The 19,152-nt window shown below is 41.9% G+C and overlaps 3 protein-coding genes across 3 annotated transcripts; 2 read left to right on the forward strand and 1 right to left on the reverse strand.

Annotated features, from left to right (window-relative positions):
• Positions 1 to 1,310: 1,310 nt before the first annotated feature.
• On the forward strand, positions 1,311 to 4,070 carry LOC136949128 (trichohyalin-like). Its single transcript, XM_067243335.1, has one exon. The coding sequence runs from the start codon at positions 1,311 to 1,313 to the stop codon at positions 4,068 to 4,070; it is 2,760 nt and encodes a 919-aa protein (XP_067099436.1).
• A 950-nt stretch (positions 4,071 to 5,020) lies between these two features.
• Positions 5,021 to 6,344, reverse strand: slirp (SRA stem-loop interacting RNA binding protein). Its single transcript, XM_067243548.1, has 4 exons — positions 6,250 to 6,344; positions 5,900 to 5,958; positions 5,706 to 5,813; positions 5,021 to 5,490 (listed from the first exon to the last, which is right to left on the reverse strand). Exons 1-4 carry the CDS (start codon positions 6,314 to 6,316, stop codon positions 5,422 to 5,424), a joined length of 303 nt encoding a protein of 100 aa, XP_067099649.1. The 5' UTR covers positions 6,317 to 6,344; the 3' UTR covers positions 5,021 to 5,421.
• A 196-nt stretch (positions 6,345 to 6,540) lies between these two features.
• On the forward strand, positions 6,541 to 11,551 carry alkbh1 (alkB homolog 1, histone H2A dioxygenase). The gene is made up of 6 exons (XM_067243174.1): positions 6,541 to 6,669; positions 7,267 to 7,375; positions 7,533 to 7,695; positions 7,996 to 8,086; positions 8,252 to 8,445; positions 8,653 to 11,551. The coding sequence occupies exons 1-6, from the start codon at positions 6,541 to 6,543 to the stop codon at positions 9,113 to 9,115; spliced, it is 1,149 nt and encodes a 382-aa protein (XP_067099275.1). The 3' UTR covers positions 9,116 to 11,551.
• The last annotated feature ends 7,601 nt before the right edge of the window (positions 11,552 to 19,152 follow it).

Genomic DNA, 19,152 nt, shown 5'->3' on the forward strand with positions numbered 1-19,152 from the left:
ACTCAAATGGAGGCATGGAGGGAATGCAATGATGATTGCCTTCGTGAGAAGGCCCTGGAGGACAGGAAATGGATGGCAAAAAAGATGTCCAGCTTGAAACGTGACCTCTTGACCGAGCTGGAGAGCCAGATGACCGATCTCCAAACAGAGTGGAGGATGAACAACAAAGTTCTGAGAAACAAGGTCTTTACTTATGAACACTGGCTTTTACCTTACCATTTCTTTTAGTTTCACTTTCTTTTAAGTGTCTATTACCACTTTTACCAACTTATTGTTTATCTACTGTATTAAAGGTCGATGAGATGCTTCAAACGGACATTCCTGACAGAAAGGGGATCCTTGACACCCTGAGAGACTTTGACCGAATCTGGGAGGAGAAGATCCTAAAAAGAAAAGGGACCACTGAAGGGATCGAGGCCTTGAAACAGAATGGCGACAGTAGAGATGAGAAGTCCGAGAGAAGCGAAGAAGGCAGGAGAGTAGAAGGTGGTGAGACGATGAAAGTGTCCTGTGGCTGCGGTCGTCAAGGCAATGGGGGTGGCAAGAAACGAAACAGATGCCAAAAGATAAGGATGGAGGAGGAGATGTTTTGGTGGAGGGCGGTGGAGCGGCAGAATATCCAAGCACAAGAGGAGAGACGCGAGAGAGTGAACCTTCAAAGACAACAGCAGAAGGAGGACAAGAAAAGAGACGAAGAAATTAAAAAGAGAGAGAGGGAACAGTTGGAGAATGAACAAAGGCTGATGGAGGAAGAAAAAAGGATCACAGGAATGAGAGAGAAAGTGTTACAAGCCCAGGAGAGAATGATAGACCACAAACGAGAAGAATGTGACCGCAAGATAAATAAGGTCAACAAAATAGTGATGGAGACAAAAGCACAGGTGGAGGAGGCAAAAAAGAGAGAAAGGGATTTGCAAAGAAAGGCGAAAGAGATTGCTGACAAGCGAGAGGAATGTGACCGCACAGTGGATCAAGTCAATAGAAAAGTGTTGGAACTGAGAGCACAAGCTAAGAGAGCAAAAAAGCCAAAAACTTTACTGGAAGGACAAAGTGTGAAGGTAATTGATAACATTACAACTAGTTCATGAGATAATCTGTAATAGCATTCAGAATGAGTGGTCTAACACAGCACATAGCCTTGTGCAGTATTTTATTTGAGGAATAGTATAATATATATAGTGTATACTTTTTGGAATAGTATATTTTGAATCAGCCACTGAGCCTGATTCAGTGAAGTTGTTTGGCTGTAACTCTCTCTTTCTCTCTAGACACAGAGAGCAGATGAGGGGAAAAACCGAAGTGAAGAAAACATGCATCCCCGGGAAGTAAGGAGGCAGAAAGAGGAGTGTGGAACAGAGAGGCTTGGAAAGACCAAACGGGTAGGAAGAGAAAGATGGAAGGACAGCAAGCTGAGGAGAAACAAGGAACCAGGGAGCTTTGGTGATGACACGCCACAGAAAGAAAGAGAAGGGAAAGGAGAGAAAACCGATACGCAGATGACAAAAAGGATGGAGGAGAATGCAAGTAAATCAAAGAATGAACCGAAGGGACTGAGGAGGCAGTGGGAAGAAGAGAGATCACGCATAGAGTTGGAGTTCAAGAAAAGGCAGGAGGAAAAAGAGAGACTGCTGAATGAGTCACAGGCCAAGGTGAAGCAGAGAGCACACAAGGAGAAATTGCTGAAAGAATCAGAGGCCAAGCAGAGGGAGGAAGAGAGACTGCTAAAAGAGTCAGAGGCCAAGGTGAAGCAGAGAGAGGGCAAGGAGAAATTGCTGAAAGAATCAGAGGCCAATCAGAGGGAGAAAGAGAGACTGCTAAAAGAGTCAGAGGCCAAGGAGAAGCAGAGAGAGCACAAGGAGAAATTGCTGAAAGAATCAGAGGCCAAGCAGAGGGAGGAAGAGAGACTGCTAAAAGAGTCAGAGGCCAAGGTGAAGCAGAGAGAGGACAAGGAGAAATTGCTGAAAGAATCAGAGGCCAAGCAGAGGGAGAAAGAGAGACTGCTAAAAGAGTCAGAGGCCAAGGAAAAGCAGAGAGAGCACAAGGAGAAATTGCTGAAAGAATCAGAGGCCAAGCAGAGGGAGAAAGAGAGACTGCTAAAAGAGTCAGAGGCCAAGGAGAAGCAGAGAGAGCACGAGGAGAAATTGCTGAAAGAATCAGAGGCCAAGCAGAGGGAGAATGCAAGTAAATCAAAGAATGAACCGAAGGGACTGAGGAGGCAGTGGGAAGAAGAGAGATCACGCATAGAGTTGGAGTTCAAGAAGAGGCAGGAGGAAAAAGAGAGACTGCTGAATGAGTCACAGGCCAAGGTGAAGCAGAGAGCACACGAGGAGAAATTGCTGAAAGAATCAGAGGCCAAGCAGAGGGAGGAAGAGAGACTGCTAAAAGAGTCAGAGGCCAAGGTGAAGCAGAGAGAGGACAATGAGAAATTGCTGAAAGAATCAGAGGCCAAGCAGAGGGAGAAAGAGAGACTGCTAAAAGAGTCAGAGGCCAAGGTGAAGCAGAGAGAGGACAAGGAGAAATTGCTGAAAGAATCAGAGGCCAAGCAGAGGGAGGAAGAGAGACTGCTAAAAGAGTCAGAGGCCAAGGTGAAGCAGAGAGAGGACAAGGAGAAATTGCTGAAAGAATCAGAGGCCAAGCAGAGGGAGAAAGAGAGACTGCTAAAAGAGTCAGAGGCCAAGGAGAAGCAGAGAGAGCACAAGGAGAAATTGCTGAAAGAATCAGAGGCCAAGCAGAGGGAGAAAGAGAGACTGCTAAAAGAGTCAGAGGCCAAGAAGAAGCAGAGAGAGCACGAGGAGAAATTGCTGAAAGAATCAGAGGCCAAGCAGAGGGAGAAAGAGAGACTGCTAAAAGAGTCAGAGGCCAAGGAGAAGCAGAGAGAGCACAAGGAGAAATTGCTGAAAGAATCAGTGGCCAAGCAGAGGGAGAAAGAGAGACTGCTAAAAGAGTCAGAGGCCAAGGAGAAGCAGAGAGAGCATGAGGAGAAATTGCTGAAAGAATCAGAGGCCAAGCAGAGGGAGAAAGAGAGACTGCTAAAAGAGTCAGAGGCCAAGGAGAAGCAGAGAGAGCACAAGGAGAAATTGCTGAAAGAATCAGTGGCCAAGCAGAGGGAGAAAGAGAGACTGCTAAAAGAGTCAGAGGCCAAGGAGAAGCAGAGAGAGCACGAGGAGAAATTGCTGAAAGAATCAGAGGCTATGCAGATGGAGGAAGAGCAGCGACTGGCGAAGAGGCGTGAAGAGGAGGAACAAAGGCTTCATGTGGAGGCCAAGAGAAAGGAGGAGGAAAACAGGAAGAAAGAGTTTGAAGCCAAACTGCAGAAGGCAAATGAGGAAGGGGAAAGGCTATTACAGCAATGGGAACAAGAAAAAGCCAAACGTCTGTCTTTTCAGGAAGAAATTAGGAAAAGAAAGGAAAACAAGCAAACGAAAGACTTGGAGACCAAAAAAGCAAAGGAGGGAGAGGAGAAGAAAAGGTCCGAATACCAACAGAAAGAAGACATGAGAAAGAAAGCTGATGAGGTGAGAAGGAAGAAGAAAGAGGAAGAAGACTTAAAGAAAACTTGTGAGGCTGAAAGACCGAGGGAGGAGAGGAAACTGCCAGCGCAGCAACAGAAAGAGAATACAATGGATGCCCTCAGGAAGAAAACTATGGAAGAGACGTTAGACAGGGAAAGAAGAGAGTGCGAGGAAGCCTTAAAATGTCCAAACAAGGCTCAGCTCGAACGGTTACTGAAAAGGGAGCAAGCGAAACTCGACCTCATGATTGAGAAGAGAAGGTTGGCGGGAGTAGGGGGGGTGGAGAGCAGTACAGTCATGAAGAAACCAAATCCCTCTCGATGTACAATTTTCGATAAAGATCCAGAGCTACTGCTGAGCTCTGAGGAGGAAACAGATGGTGAATTTGATAGACAAGGGGAGGAAGAACAAAGCCAAATAGAGATGGGAGGAAAAAAGATGGATGAAAAACACAAAAGTGAAGAGGACAGGCCGTTGGAAGAAGACATAGTAAAACCACGAAAGCCAAAAGTAAACAAATTCAAGACTTTTTTTCAAAAGTTCATACCTGGATTTTAGCCCAATGGTGTTCTCAAAGAGTATTGTTGATCTGTCATGCCTGAACCTTTAATAATAAATAACTAACAAAGATGATAAGAGGAAAAACATGAAAGTGAAGAGGACAGGCGGTTGAAAGAAGACAGTAAAGCCACGAAAGCCAAAAGTAAACAAATACACGACTTTTTTTAACAAATGTTCATACATGGATTTTAGCCCAATGGTGTTCTCAAAGATAATTGTTGATCTGTCATGCCTAAACCTTTAATAATAAATAAATAAATAAATCAAGTCAATAATAGCCTAAATATGTTTGTATTCAGCTTAAACATTTGCTCCATTATGTATGAACCACAAGTGGGTACTGATCTCCAGGTTTGTGTCATGCGACCTCATAGTCTGGATACACTGTTTCCCCTTTATTGTATACTTGAACATAATGGAGCATGCCTTAGAATCAAGTACCAGTACCTCTACATTCTGTCAGTAAAGAGATAAATGGTTTGTAGATGCTCACTACTACCAGAGCTACACTGTAACATTAGATAGTGTCATCACAGGATCACATTGAAGTGTAGTCTCAAATTACACAACATTCAGGGATGTTGGCCTCTTCAACAAGGCCAAGGGACCACACTGACTCTAATGACTTCTTGCTTAAAACACTGCTTTTTGCACTGCATTAAAATAATGGTATCTTGTATATTTGTATTTTTTGTAATATTTGTATTTTTATATTGTAATTTACGGCAACTTATATTTTATTTTATTGTATATTTAATTATATTCTAATCCCACTTAGTACTGCTAGTTTATGTACCCTTAGTATAGATAGTCCACATATTTAAATTTTAGGTATATGTTTATTGTATGCACCTTCCTGCCAAAGTAAATTCCTTGTCTGTGCAAACTTTCATGGCGAATAAATCCCATTCTGATTCTGATTCTGAACAGGAACCCAAAACAAGGGCTGACATTTGGTCACGTTGTCACTTTATTGTGAGAGACGGGCAAGGGCTGGGTTGTGCTCCTTTTAACAGATTAATCCATTATTTCCTCTTCATATATTGTGTAACTTCAATGATGAGAGGTTGTAAAGAAAACATACAGTAACTTTCAGCAACATACATTTGAATAGGTCAGAATACATGGCCATGTTTTAATCAAGTTATCCATTTTGGGCAAAATTTTCAGTTACACAATATGGAGATTTGATTGTCTCCCTTCTATTGTAAAAACAAAATGCCAGAACAAATCCTGCTGACATATTAAGATGGTTCCATTGTTCATTCACAATTTACATTGACTTTATACACCTTCAATTTCAGCTGGTTCCATTGTTCATTCACAGTTTACATTGACGCCTTCAAATTCAGCTATCTTCAGCCTCTGTGTATGGCTTGCGCACAGCAAAGACTTTTCTGTTCATTTGGACTTGAAGCTGGAGAAAGAAACCAGAAACACATTCGAGCAACAGAAGCACATGACAGTTTGCATTTACTCGGTCTTCATTTGTCTTCGTAGGAGTCATGAATGAAGTATTATCCAGCATATCATTTTCTAAATTCAAGTAAGCCATTCTATGGAAAATATTGAATATCCCCAGATTCCCGCTTTGCAAATGAGCTCCTAAAGCTGATAATAAAAGGGCCTTACCTTGGATCCCTCCAGCACATGAGGCTCCTTCTGCAGAGCATTGAGCTGGCCATCCTCTGATGCATACCCCACCCAACACACACCTTTGTGGAAACCTGTCTGTCTGTCCTGTTCAGGTGTAACACAATATATTAGTAATGCAAGAACAAGTTACACTGTGTGGGCATTATATTTCCATCGTTTGACCAACTTACAAAAGGTAGGAAGCACCTCTTGACTTGTCCAAACTGTCCAAAGTATTCCCTCATTTCCTCTGTCAAAGGATGTAAACAGCATTAGGTATCAACAAACTATTCTAACATTGATAATGGGTGCATTTAACACTTAACCATCCAAAGCTGGAAAGCTATTTGAATTCTACAGAATAACACAATGACACAGATTCTCACAAAAGAGGCAAATAGCCTGACAATGTCAAGGAAGCTAGCCTAGCTTAGCTTTTACCTTTTTACCCACACAAACCAGTAGTGCAAAGCTCTAACATGGTAAGGCACAGTATAACATTGTGTGTACATTTGATATTTTACACTGAAATAATGCTTACTGCTTGCTACGGTCCATGGTATTTTAGAAACAAACACCTCGAAAACCTTCTTTGACGTAGCTGCCATGTTTCGTCCTTGGTAAGCTTTCAACTTATGACCCTAAATCACGTGACCACGGGTTAGAAATGTAAAGAATTATTATACATTCAAATTTATATCTTACAATTTAAAAAAAGCACAGTTAAATTATTACGTTTATAACTTTTAGTTATTTCAGTGGTATAAGGGACCACCATGTTTTATTTAAAATCGTTTTTGTGTATTTGAGTTGAAAGGTCAGTACAGCAAAGATGGCTGCTTCCATAATGGAGCATGGGGAAGATGCGTTCAGAAAGTTGTTTAAACTTTATAAGCGAAGAAGTCCACCACCTGATTTCAGTGACGTCCTTGACTTTTCAAAGATTGTTAAATGTGACAAGGTACTTAAATCATAGCTATATTGAGTTCGCTAGACTGTTAAATGTTCCTGCTTGTAGTATAGCCTACTAGTTGTATGCATAGATACCATTTAGATTACTGTCGGCATATAGTCACATTTCGTTCCCTTCTATTGACAACAGTATTGTGTGGTGGCTACTCAAGCTAAAATAGGTAAAAACTGTACATCATGTACAATGTGTAAATACATTCAGGAGGTTTTTTGAGCCAGCTACAGCAGATGGGAATCGTTCAAGCACCAAGGCTTAATAATGTCGTACGCGACTCATAAACAAGAGTAGGCTATGCTTAAAAACACGTAGCCTAGTTGAGACAATCAACTTTTTGACACAGCCTACACATTTTGCCACATTGTTTACCCCCCAAACTGCTGATGTTGTGATATGCGTGGAAGGGGGTAGTCACAACTACAATCATGTTCGTACATCTGGCAAAGCTATCACTGCTTGCGGCTATGTGCGTGTCATCACTGCTGCAACGTCTTGCATAGTTACCGCCGATCCATGTGAACCACTCAACAAGATTTGATTATGAATGGTGTTGGTTAGGGTGGTTATGATGTTAATGATGATTGACAGGTCTTTCCCACCAAACTGGACCCAACTGTAGTCAGTGATGGGGAGGCAAAGATGGAGGGACTGCGACCTATCAGGGACTGGCAGGCCTTCGGCATTCAAGGATATCCAGGTAAAATACCTGAATGGAAAGTTACAAAAGTAGTAGGTAAAGTCCTCTATGGACTTTCAAACATACATGCAACATACAACAGTCAGGACATGATATGAATGTAAAGATATCCATAGTTTTTGTCTTTTAATATGAAATCCTGTTGTCCTTGTCTAAGGGTTCATCTTCATCTCTAACCCATTCCTGCATGGCTCACAGCACTACTGGATCAGACAGTGTCTGAAGACCTACCCTCAGAAGCCCAACGTTTGCAACTTGGACATGCACATGTCCCCCACTGAGACAGAGGATATATGGGGGAAGAGTGCCCACCTACTCCAGTACTAAAACTTATTTCCACTATTGGGGGTTATTTAACAACACAGACAAACAGTAGAGGATGTTTCAAAAGTGCTTGTTTGACAATCACCCCTGCATGTAACTCAAAAACCTCCCTCAAGTCCGAATGAATTCCTCTTGGGTTAGATGTTGGGCTTCCAAATCTAAAGGATGATAGGTTTTTAGGGGTGGGTAATTAACTGACCAATCTATCAATTTATAGAGGAATATGTCGTCACTGCTTGAAAAATCTTCCTGTCTTCAATAACTATGGCCTGTCTTACGTGTTTCTCTTTGTACAGGAGCAAGGACTCAGGGAAAAGGGAACCCAAGACACTGCTGGAAAAGCTTCGCTGGGTGACCCTCGGCTACCACTACAACTGGGACACCAAGGTTACTCATTTGCGCTACTCGGGATTAGCTGGAATGCTAATGACCAAGTGTCTTGTTTGTAATTTCTCTTTCTCTCTGCATATTTGAGTTCAGATAGTGGAAAATCTAGCAACTGAATAAGGAAGCCTCTATCTTTTTCAATATATTTTTTCTGTCTTTCTCTAGACGTATTCTGCAGATCACTATACGCCTTTCCCTGACGATCTTTACTCATTGTCCCACCACATCGCCGCGGCCTGTGGTTTTGCCAGCTTTAGAGCCGAGGCAGGAATCCTTAACTACTACCATTCCGATTCTTCCCTGGGCATCCATGTGGACGAATCGGAGCTGGACCACACGCCACCGCTGCTGTCATTCAGGTGAGAGAAAAGGATTTGCGACAAACTGGACAATCTGGAACAGTTTTGTCAAGCTATGTGAATCATTTGGTTAGTGGTTTATCCCCAAAATAGAAGTGAGACAAATATTATTTGTATATAAACAGTTCTTGCCAAGATTTTCTCACATCATCCAACTATCTTTAAAATAGTAATATGTTTGCATATCCCATCTCCCCATGAAAACAGTTTTGGCCAATCAGCTGTGTTCCTCCTCGGAGGCACCCAGAGGGAAGACCTGCCCACAGCCATGTACATGCACAGCGGTGATGTCATGGTGATGTCAGGACACAGCCGCCTCCTCTACCATGCCGTGCCACGCATAGTTCCAGCCCCCAAGGGAGACCCCTTAAATCCCACTCTAGAGTTGGATGGCTTAGACCTGGGCCCAGACCACGGACTCACCCAGCCTTGTACCCAGGGAAAAAGCCCACTGGTCAGGAAGGTGTCTGCTGAGGACTGGGCAGTGTGCTCCAGGTACATCCAGACTTCCAGGTTGAATATGACTGTCAGACAGGTGCTGGGGCCTGGGATGGCATTCCCCAAGGTGGATACTACCAAACAAACAGAAAGAAGTGACACGGAAGGGTACCATGAAGTTCAGGATGGACAGAATCGGGGTCCGAAGAAGAAGAAGAGGAATGACTGTTGACTGATGATTACATGTTATGGTTGCTGACATATTACATTACAGACACATACTTCTATAGCTTCTTGATGACAAGCAAATCATTTACATAGATGTAAAAATATTTATTGTATTTATAAAGTGATTGTTGAAACAGTTCAGTAAACCAAAACCCTAGTATACAGTATGTACCCCTGCCCCTCAAATGTATACTTTCTCGAAAGTATTCGAAGATGGAATTTTTTTTAGACAACCAAGATGGCCGTTCATCAATTAGTTGTCTATCCAGAGGCATTTTGGTTCATTCTGCACTGGTTGTTAATGCCCCTTGGAATTAACTGAGAGGTTCCAGACTAATACCCATTTGCAAATTGGTTTGGCGATGCCAGACCAATCGCAAGATCAAAATGGTCTGTTTTCTGGTTTGGAAACAGAACTACTTCCCAGGTGAAGGCCTATCATTCTAATGGAGAGAAAATGAATGGGTATGTGGGTTGGGCGAGTGGGTTGGAGGGGGAAATGAACCCACTCTATCAGGTGACAGATGCATGCATCAGAATTTCCAAGTAATGATCTTGAGTGGAGATGTATCTCACTGGAGTGAGGCTAATTTGTGAAGGAGGAAGGGATGGGTGTGGTTTTGTACCCCTGCACTCGCTTGCCTGAGTACCCCAGTACATGTATGTTTTCTGGTAATGACAATAATGGTTGTTGTGATGCGTGGCTTAGTAGGAAGTAGAGTGTGCACATATTCATGCATGTGACAGAGTCTGTGGGAAAAAATGAGAGGCTGTGTTCGTGTGAGGGATCTAGAAGCAACAGGGCAGAAACAAAGACGGCAACTACGTAGAGAAGAGCAGATAATGTACAGGAAACAGAAATTATATGACTACATAGATCATTCTGACAGCGCATAATTTTATATGGGGATTTAGGGCGCCTCTGCGCATCAGGATGGAAATGCTGGGTATGGAGGTATATTGGGGTCAAAAAGATTTGAAGTGTAAAACTGAATATAAACGCAGAATACCCAGTTCTGTGAACGACCACAAGTTTCATTTTTGTGGGTGTGAGTGGGTTGTTGATAGGTGAATGAGACTCGTTAGCTAAGGGGGAGCGGGAAACTGGTTAATGTTGCCACCCGCGACCGGGCCTTGAGGGGTCTTTGGCCACTGCCCCTGGTGCTGAGAGGGCCAGGAAGGCTCTGACTCTGGGGATGTTATTATGTCTGTGTGTGTGCATGTGCTGTACGTATTGTGAATGTGTGTTTGGTTCGGAGTGTACATCAATTTTTGGAGGTTGGTATAGTGTATGTGTAGCACCTAGTTTCCAATGGCAAGACAAAATGTCACAGTCATCACACTTTGCAGAATGTGTCTCAGCTCTTTCCCATCACAGTGACAGTGTCTACGCAGCAATATTACAAACATAATCAATCCATATCCATTACTTTACACAGGGTCTCTCCATAGCAGGAACAACATGTTTAAAAAGGACCCGCTTAAAATCGAACGAGTTAAGACATCAATATAGGGCTGCTTGTCATATATGACACTTGTATTTAAAGTTGATTGGATTCAAATCCATCCATTCTAAATCTGTATGTTGAGATTGCAATTATGGAGGCAATTGATGCAGAATAAATGCAGTCCACGATACTATATGTGCTGATACAAGGAGAGAAGCTGTGGGTATTTAATCATATTTGTTACAGTGACCATGCAACAACAGCTAGTTCTTTGACATGACACAAGAGAACATAAGTGGCACTGTCCTTGGTGAAGCTGTAGCAGATACTTCTAATTTATGCCTCTCATTTTCACTCTCCTCTGGGTTTTCATCTCTTTTCTCCATTCTCTTTCTCTTCCATTTCTTCAACTCTGTGAACTCTATGTTGGGTCAGGGATTTTACTGACCTGGTCCTTTTCTTTGTCCTTGTATATTTGCAATACTAGCACAATAGCTTATCTTGGCGAGCAAGTAGCAAGATCAGATAAATCATCCAGAATTGTTGACTAGTGTACAAGGGTTCATCTTTTTCAGTGTGTTCACTGCTAAAATGGTTGTCTTTAGTGTGTTATCCTAAAGGCAGGGTAGGTAATGCTGTTGAGAAGGAATTTTCTTCATATTTGCTGAAATAAACTTTACATCCTGATAGCAACCAATAATTCAAAAGTTTGACAGTAAAATGAATTCAATCCAACATCTGGGGGCATCACAGGACTAATAAACACAACCTATCATTAAGGTTGGACCAGCACTGATGATGGACGACATTCGAGTCATATTGTCACTCTATATATTCAGGCATTAGCTGCTAATCGGCAGCTAATTCACAGTGTATAGACAGCTCATTAAAGATTAACAAGCCTTATAGGAGCGGCTAGACCTTAATAAACTTTGCAGCTATGGATGAGTTTTGTTCCTCGATGCGACAAGCAGACAAATGACTAAGGTGCACCAAGAATTTTAAGTAGTTATTGTGGCCCATTTCCAGGAAGCAAATAAAATAAGAGAGGAGAAGGATAGTGTTGCCTTTCTTATCACTGCCACCCTGACACTCAGCTGGTTTTCTCCTTCCCACCCTTTGTCTCCTGAGTCAACGAAAGAATCTCTGATTGACTGACATCTGCTTATGGATGTCCTCCCACCACCTCAAACTGAATCCCGATTCCCGACAAAACGGTGTTATTCTTCATCCCTGCCATCACCAGGGACAGCATCTCTGTGGCAGCTCTCAATCCTCAATAAACCTATAGGCATCTTCCTCGACTGATTTCAAGAAACACCCGCCTAATCTACATGCTCCCCAGCACTCACACGTGGCTCAGATGGGGTTTTGTTCTGTCCTCCACAGCATTTCAGAATTGGCGAGTTTCGTGAGAACAACAAGTGTAAACTACTTTGCCTGTCCGCCGTTGACTTACTATGCCAAGTAGGCCTACAAGTTGTAAGATATAAATATAAATATGTAAAATGTTAAACAATTGGAGCCGATCAAATATATATAGCATATTTTAACAATTTTAACAATTGCTTAAAATGGACAGACTATCATAGTTTCCGTGGAGTGAATATCAATGTTATTCATAAAAATGTATAACATAAATGTTATATATCTACATAAGTATGTGCAATTCATAATGTATCACTATAATTATGCATTTTATTTGTAGTGTGCCCTTCATTGCTGAGAAATAGTCAGGGCGCATCAGGTTTTAAATTAAAATTAATAAATACATATAGATAGATACTAGATAAGTGGTTATTATGATTTGTAATTGTTTTATTACTGTCAATTTGTCAATTTCTAATGTCATTCCCTCCATATTTTTTTAAAATCTAAATTGTTTAAATAAAATAACTCTCCTCACTTGGCATGAACTTGTATTCTTTTGTCACATGATGTGGGTTAAGTAGCTCAAAGTCATATCTGAGACAAGAGCATGACAGGCCTTACATACAAAGCAAATACACCTAAAAGATCTTTAACTCTTTAACTGTGTTCAAATTCCCTCCTAAATGGCTGGAGAGTCTGTGTTTTGTGTCATGGTCTTAGGATGTGGCTGAACCAAAGAAAGACAGTATAGGGACACAATCCATCATTCAGATAGGAAAAAAGATAGCTCTCGAGAGCATTGTGTATTTTTTTCACTCCACCAAAGGCCCCCACTACATACAACTGCACAGATAACAGGAGAACATTAGCTTTGTAAATCGGAGGGAAAATGCACCGCCGGTGTCATTTTTATAATCACAGCCATTATCGATAATTACTGTTCCAGCCAAGGCTATTGAGATGCAGGACAAAGAGAGGACCAGAGAGAGAGAACAAGTTATAGGCAGGCCTAAATCTCTTGCCTGGATGATGCACCCCCTCTTGTGGTCACCAAATAGAACAGCATTCTTTACCTCTCCACGCTGTCCTCAGCCAACTCAAATGATCTCTTGTATTATAGTTTCTGTTTTATCAGCCCTTGGACCACACTGACAGGACTCCCTTCTATCTGGGCTGGAACACCACAGGGGAGAAGTGGTCCAATCCCCCTTCTTTCCTCTCTCTGTCTGTCCTCATGATGAACTTCTCCATTTTGTTATTGCCTCATTCATTTCCGTTCTTTCCATAAACACTCTTGTTCCTAGCAGGCTCCTGCTTTTCTTATGTGAGGCAACCTTTCACTATCTCATCTCAGCCACACATTTTCAGTCCACCTCCTCCCATTCCCGGTCCCTTCATCGTCTTGCATTCCTTTCACGTTCCGCTCCTCCCTCCCTTGTCTCTGTCCTGGCACTGTTCAGAGTGTCAGTTTCCTGTAAATAGTCAGGGGTTGTTAAGGACTGTGTGTGTGTGTGTGGGCACGCACGTGTGTGTGTGTCTTAATCTGTCCTCAGAGATAAGGCTCAGAAGAGACGGCTGGGAGAGGGGGGGGGGAGAACGAAAGGTGCCTGGTCAGGAATACCCTCACAGAAGAAAATTGCTGTGCTCCATATCTAAATAGACCACGGTATGTGGGTTAAGGAGAGAGAACACAAGGGTTTAGCGTAGATTGAGGGAAACAAAATGCTCCTCAAAACAAGTATTTTCTGCTTGTCAAGGAGAACAATCAGAGCAATATCTCTCCAGTCTCCTCTGAAGATTCCTGTGGCAGCTTCACAAACTCCAGTCATATGTGTCCTTGGATGTGGTCTTCTTGAACCACTCAAGCTTAGCATTGGCAAACGTTCCCATGTCAACCCTTGGAGAGTGTTAAGCACAGGGAATTCATTTATTCCTGAAAGTCACTGTAGATAGAAGCAAATGCTGATGAAGTAAAGTTCGGGTTACTCCCTACTTGTAACTCCCTACTACAAGTCATTTAATCAATTCAACTTTGTGCACATTATACAATTAGCACTTATGCATCAGAGGTTATCTTTATGTATTGCTGAAATGCAAATAGAGCCAATTGTATTTATGTACAGTAGTAGTGCATAGCTGCTATGGCTTGGCATGGAGCCTGTCTGTGTGTCTGTTGGTGAACACAACTATAAGGTTTGCTCACGGCCTTGAAAGAGGATTCAGAGGCTTCTCATCTTCACTGATTATGAATCTATCTTGGGTATGATGTAATCATCAAGCATACAGCAACAGAATACATTAGTAGAGGCAAGAAACTAGTAAGTCGGCCTAACACAAGAATGATCAGCCTGCGAGGTGGAGTCCTGAAAGGCTAAGCTGTTAAGCGCCAGGGGGGCACATCATATTTTCAGTGTTGTTGATATGGTCATTTTGTTTCCAATCTCTTGGGTGTGTGAGATTATCTCACACACATTTTGCAAAACACACACACATATGCTTACCTGAACACACAAACACACACTCTTTCACTTACACACGCACTGTCGAACGCACACAGAAAACACTGACGCTTACACTCATATACTACGGGATCTAAAACCTCCTCTACCAATCACACCCATCTGTAGTGTGCATACTATACACAAACCAAAACATAAAGAGGCTTTACTCTCACTTATGCCCCCCCGCCGCCACCCCTACCCCCACCCGTCATTCTCTCTTGATCACCTCTCCTGATGTTCCGACAGAGAGCACCAGCTGGTGTTGTTAGCGGCGAGCGACGCGACCTCTCAGTGCATTGATTACCGGCCATTATGTCATTTCCCTCCCGCATTGTTTTTAAATGGCCCTGACCATGTTACCATGGCGCCCAACACTGCACTGCTCCTTCTCAGGCTGCTGCTCTTGACTGCTCACTGTCTCGGTGTGTTTCTCTGCTGTGACTTTGTGTGGTCGGGCCCCAGTCTATGTGGTCAGTGCCCAGTCTGTAGAGCTGTGGAAGAGGGTAATTGCCGGCTCAATTTATGCTGTTATCAATCAGCTTATTTCTTCTCGATTATTGAAAATAGCAATGAATTACCGTAGCATTTTTTAGCCTGCTTTTTTCTGTTGGGGGGGGGGGGGGGGGGGGGCTAATCAGTTCAACAACAGTGAAACTTGTGCTCTCTTCACTGCCAGAGCCATGTCTTTTTCTTTAAAGATAACCTAACATGAAAAGCTAAACCGTGTGTTCTGTTCCTGTTTTTGTTTTTCACCTAATTACCGGCTGTAATGTGTATGTTTTAAAATATACTCTTAATCTTTTCTATGGGAAGTATACTGTACTTCTCAGTCATTCATCGCAAGGGTGTCTAAGGCAGGGGCTGGGAGAGAACCGATTCTTGCTTACACTTATCATAATCTTCCTGCACGAGCAAGGTGATGAGGGAGAGCACTTACCCTTTCTCTTTCACCAACTCCTTCTCTTTTCCACCCTCACACAGACATGCACCATCAGCACCCCGCTCCTTTCTCGCTTGCTATTTTCTGCTTTGTACAATTCCATTCCTCTCTCCTTGGGCCTACCCCCATCCCGCCTTTCTCTCTTTCTTTCTCTCTTTAATTCAGCCATCTCCATACTTCTCCTTCTCCTCCTACTTACATCCAACTTACCTTTCTCTGCCCCTACAGTAGTACACATCCCTCTCTGTCCTCCTTCTTTCCCTCCATTTCCTTCTTCCTATTTTCTTCCCTCCCCCTCGCCCCTTCTCCTCCTCTTTCTCCTCTTCCCTGTGGCAGCCTGTAATTTCTTGTTCTCAATCATGCCGGCTCCCATGGCAACTCTATCTGCTGAGTGGCCAGTGAGGTGCTGTGAAATTGTTACAGAGGTTGTGCTGTAATTGCTGTGGCAGGTTGTTTGTGTGTGTGTGTGTGTGTGTGTGTGTGTGTGTGTGTGTGTGTGTGTGTGTGTGTGTGTGTGTGTGTGTGTGTGTGTGTGTGTGTGTGTGTGTGTGTGTGTGTGTGCACTTATTTACGTATACCATTGAAGCCTCTTGTTTACATGATACTATTGTACTTTACAACTAGTTGTTCCTTTGTTTTGTTAGAAGAGAAGCAAGCTACACCTTTTTCTCCTTGTGTAATATAATATTGAATCTATGAGATTTGAGTGTACGAATAGCTTTCATATTCTTTGGTTTTTGTCATCTAGCTGTTTGTGACCTAATTCCTGAAAGTGCAGTGATATTGAGAGGCTTTCATCTACATAAAGCATACCATTTGTAATGTGTTTTTCTGTCTTAATGGCATTATTTCACCTTTAAAGCAAGACGATGGGCCTGTGTAAAAAAAGAAAAAAAAAAGATTCTGGCCTCGTGGAATTTATTGTAATCTAATAGTGACACCCATGTGCAAGAAGAGGTACTACAGAGGCAAGTGGCAGTAGGTGGACGTTTTTGGTAAATCTTTCCTTAAAGACACAAAGATAGAATCGGCAAACTCTGAAACTCAGTTCCTTAAACTCTCATGAGGGGAAACACACACAAAAAAATACTTAAAAAATGGTTTCTCAGGTGTAGTTTTCAAAAATAGGTTTTGTGGGAGGCTACTGGTCATAAGTCCACAAGGGGTTCACAAAGTAAGAGACACACACCCACATACCCACCCACATACACACAGTAAAGTAGTATAATCTTTCAATTCTGAGAAACTGAATCCACACATGGATTCTTGGGAGTAGCAGGAATAGAGGGAGAGTGTGGGGCATGCACACAGCTGAATTGTTTGTAAAACAAACAAAATTCCGATTGTAGCAGGGACACAACAGATTGCAATACCTTGCTTGTTTGTCTTATTATTATCACGTTGTCTGCAGTAGGGAGTTTCCTGTCAAGGATGGTGACTAGATACCAGTGCCGGAGTGGGACTCATTTTCAGTCCTGGAGTTTCATGCCTTAGACTGGCTCACTTTAGTTCACGACTATTTATATTACATATATTAAAATAATGTAATTGAAAACCTCAGAATATAAGTCTGCAATAGTGCATCCTTGTAATTCATTGTATTTTCAAAAATCTCATCATTTCCAATTCAGTGCAAATAGAGTAGCGTAAGTTTTGCATCACAGTGATGATTTATTAGAACAGTTAATAACAGTATTCCTTACAACAAAATGTAATGTTTAACAGTATCATAATCTATTTTCTGTAAGAATTAGTGTTCATAAATATCCAAACCTTGAAATATATCCAATAAATACAAATATATAAAACAAAATAAAAAAGAAAGATTAAAATAAAATGTATTGCACTTTCTAATGACGGCTTCATCTCTTTTTCCTCTGCGTAAGTGTGGCTTCAACAACCCTAAAACATTAATAAACGCCTGAGCAGAGCACTGCTCTCAGCAACTTTGTTTATCACAGTGTCATTGTCCAAAGACATGAGAATTTATTTCTCAGTGCACATGAGCATGAATGTCTCAAGGTTCTTCTGGGTTAAAGTCCTCCTGAGCCTGTTTTTTTAATGAATTTCACTGTTGAGAAGCTTCTCTCACAGGTTACGTGTGTGATGGACAGTGGTAATAGTTTAACACTTGTAGGTGAGTCAAATCACATGGTAGGCAACAGTAAATTATATTACCCGCAATATTTTGAGGCTATTTCGTTGTTTGTGATCATTGACCTATGCACTTTTGTAAAGCTCTCTCTTGGAAGTTGCTTCGGATAAAAGCGTCTGCTAAATGAATAAATGTAAATGCAAGTTAGAAGTTTGTACTCAGAGAGAATGAGATGAACACAAATGACACCGTTTTTACAGGAGGAACACGTTTTGCTCTCTAGTTCGACATCCTGCTCTTCCATGGAAGGATCCTCATCACCTCTCTGTGGGATTTCACTAGCTGTCCTGACAATTTAACCCTCCAGAGGGGACATCTTTAGTCTGTCCCACTGACATGCAAGGCTGCACAGTTCACCACATAATGTACCAACTGTAGCCCTGTCGTCAAACCACATAATGTGCCAACTGTAGCCCTTTCGTCAAACTTAAGCAGACATTTGCTTATTTCTTCCAGAGCTGAGCTGGGTAGTCCATTTTCCCTCACATGAGCAAAGTTTCTAGGGTCTAAACAGGGAAAATCTGCAGCAAAGTTTTGCATTTGCAGAAAACCTCCTTTGGATACTGCCTGTTACTGTGTCTACGATGACATTGTGTACTTTTATCTTGAAGTCAGTATCAGCTGATGCTGGTAGATACTGTAAAGAAAGTGTGTGTCCAGCACACCTGATTCAAATGAATAGTCATGACCCGGCTTCCACAGAGCTTGATAACAACCCATTCATTTGAAACAGGTGTGCTGGAGCAGGGAAACATCTAAAACATGCAGGACAGCGGCCCTCGAGGACCAGGGTTGGAGAACCCTGCTATAGACTATCAAATGAACTAATTGACGCATTGACTAACGCATTACTCTTTTCTTTTTTCTTTTTTAAGTAATGCTTTACTTTACTAGATTACTTACTGCTGCAAGTAACTAGTTACACTACTTTTGGATTACTCCATTACATCACCTGAGATGCACTATAACTTACTTGCAAAATAATAATATATGCACCATATATATGCCCAAATGAACTCAAATTCTTATTATAATGAGGACATACACAAGATCTCTCTTGTATGCTTTTTAATACCACAAAGCTGACAAAAAAAGTTGTGAACATCATCCTAAAAGTTGTCAAGCATAACAAGGCTACAGTACTTGCAGTAAGCAAAATGTCTCAAAATAAAATAATGCTTAAAACTTTAAATGGAAACATTTATTTTTTAAATGTATTTTTTATTTTGAGGCCATGAGATAATTCCACCCTACCTTCACACAATTCCTGTCAGTCTGACCCCTAGCACTGTTAGAATGATTATTATGCATCATGATCTTGTTATGCATAGGAAACTACAGGCCAGTCAACTTACAGTACATCCGTTTTGTGACATGTAAACAAGAACATTTATGCGTATCAAAACACTATGAACGTTTTTTATGAACAGTGGTGATTCATGTTGGGTAATTATTTCAAACGCTGTATTCATGAAAAAGGTTGGACATTTAAATGAGAATATCACACGTGATTAACGTCGGGCACAAAACCCACACATTTTGTTGGTTATTTCAGTTCATAGACCCTGCCAGGGCCACACCCAAATCAAAGTCTCGTAAACCGCGCCTACTTCTCCAGGCGACAAT

Source organism: Osmerus mordax, chromosome 9 (genome assembly GCF_038355195.1).
Source record: "Osmerus mordax isolate fOsmMor3 chromosome 9, fOsmMor3.pri, whole genome shotgun sequence".
NCBI classification, from domain to species: domain Eukaryota; kingdom Metazoa; phylum Chordata; class Actinopteri; order Osmeriformes; family Osmeridae; genus Osmerus; species Osmerus mordax.